This window comes from Bombina bombina, chromosome 4, assembly GCF_027579735.1.
Source record: "Bombina bombina isolate aBomBom1 chromosome 4, aBomBom1.pri, whole genome shotgun sequence".
NCBI lineage: Eukaryota > Metazoa > Chordata > Amphibia > Anura > Bombinatoridae > Bombina > Bombina bombina.
This window is the reverse complement of record NC_069502.1, coordinates 1,036,027,283-1,036,028,266: the sequence shown is the minus strand read 5'-3', so window position 1 is coordinate 1,036,028,266 and position 984 is coordinate 1,036,027,283. Positions and strand designations below refer to the sequence as shown.

Genomic DNA, 984 nt, shown 5'->3' with positions numbered 1-984 from the left:
AAATAAAAAAAAAAAAAAAAAATTGCATGGTCTATCTGAATCACAAAAGAAAAAGATCACTATAGGTTAGCAGTTGGATAAAAAAGGTAAAAAGCCCTGAGACAAAAAAATTATTAGTCCATTAAATGTTACTTACAGGCAAAAGCCTAATTTATCACTTGTCCACTGCTTGTGAAACTTTCCAACTCTGCTTATAGAGGTTTCAGTTTTATTCCTATATTTTTGTTGTATAAAGACATATTTTCTTTTAAACTTATTTGCAATCAGATACTAATATCAGAAAATTTTTTTGCAGATTTTTTATTCCATTTTGTTGTCATGAAGGCTAATAAATTGGTCGTTAAGGTAAGTACTAATACTAATGTAAGCAACACTTACCTTGTTAAAATGTTTTTGCCATTCCTGCTATATAAAAAGCTCTTGCATTCTTATAAAAATTGTACGATTTGTGTAATATTTTTGTGTGTGAGCAATGAGTGGGATTGGGGATGCAAACAAAAGAATTGTTGCTGAATTGGGAGGGAAAGTATGTTTATCATTCTGTACGTACATATAGTGATCATAGCTGTATAAGTAAAAATATGTCAAACCTATGCAGGACAATTTAAATCCTTACAAATCTATATTCAACGTTATATGCAAATTCATTTTTTTTTTAAGAGGTCGGTTGTTTTTGGTAATTCTGTACATCAGTGTTGCCCAGACTTAAAGGGACAGTCTACACCATAGTCATCTTAAAGTTTTACCTTAGATGCTGCAAATAGCCTCCTGCAACCCTTTCTATTTCATGCAGCAGGAACGGTAAAAAAGTTATTTTAAAGGGACACTGAACCCAAATGTTTTCTTTGTGATTCAGATAGAGCATGCAATTTTAAGCAACTTTCCTATTATCAAAATTTCTTCATTCTCTTGGTATCTTTATTTGAAAAGCAAGAATGTAAGTTTAGATGCCAGGCCATTTTTGGTGAACAACCTGGGTTGTTC

At 31.5% G+C, this 984-nt stretch overlaps 1 protein-coding gene across 1 annotated transcript in view; it reads left to right on the top strand.

Annotated features, from left to right (window-relative positions):
- The first annotated feature begins 301 nt into the window (after window positions 1-301).
- The window catches only part of SLX4IP (SLX4 interacting protein), a 700,517-nt gene continuing 699,834 nt past the window's right edge, over window positions 302-984 (top strand). Inside the window, exon 1 of the mRNA XM_053712149.1 lies at window positions 302-345. Coding sequence (XP_053568124.1) covers window positions 319-345 — 27 coding nt within the window. The 5' untranslated portion in view covers window positions 302-318. The remainder of the gene's footprint in view (window positions 346-984) is intronic.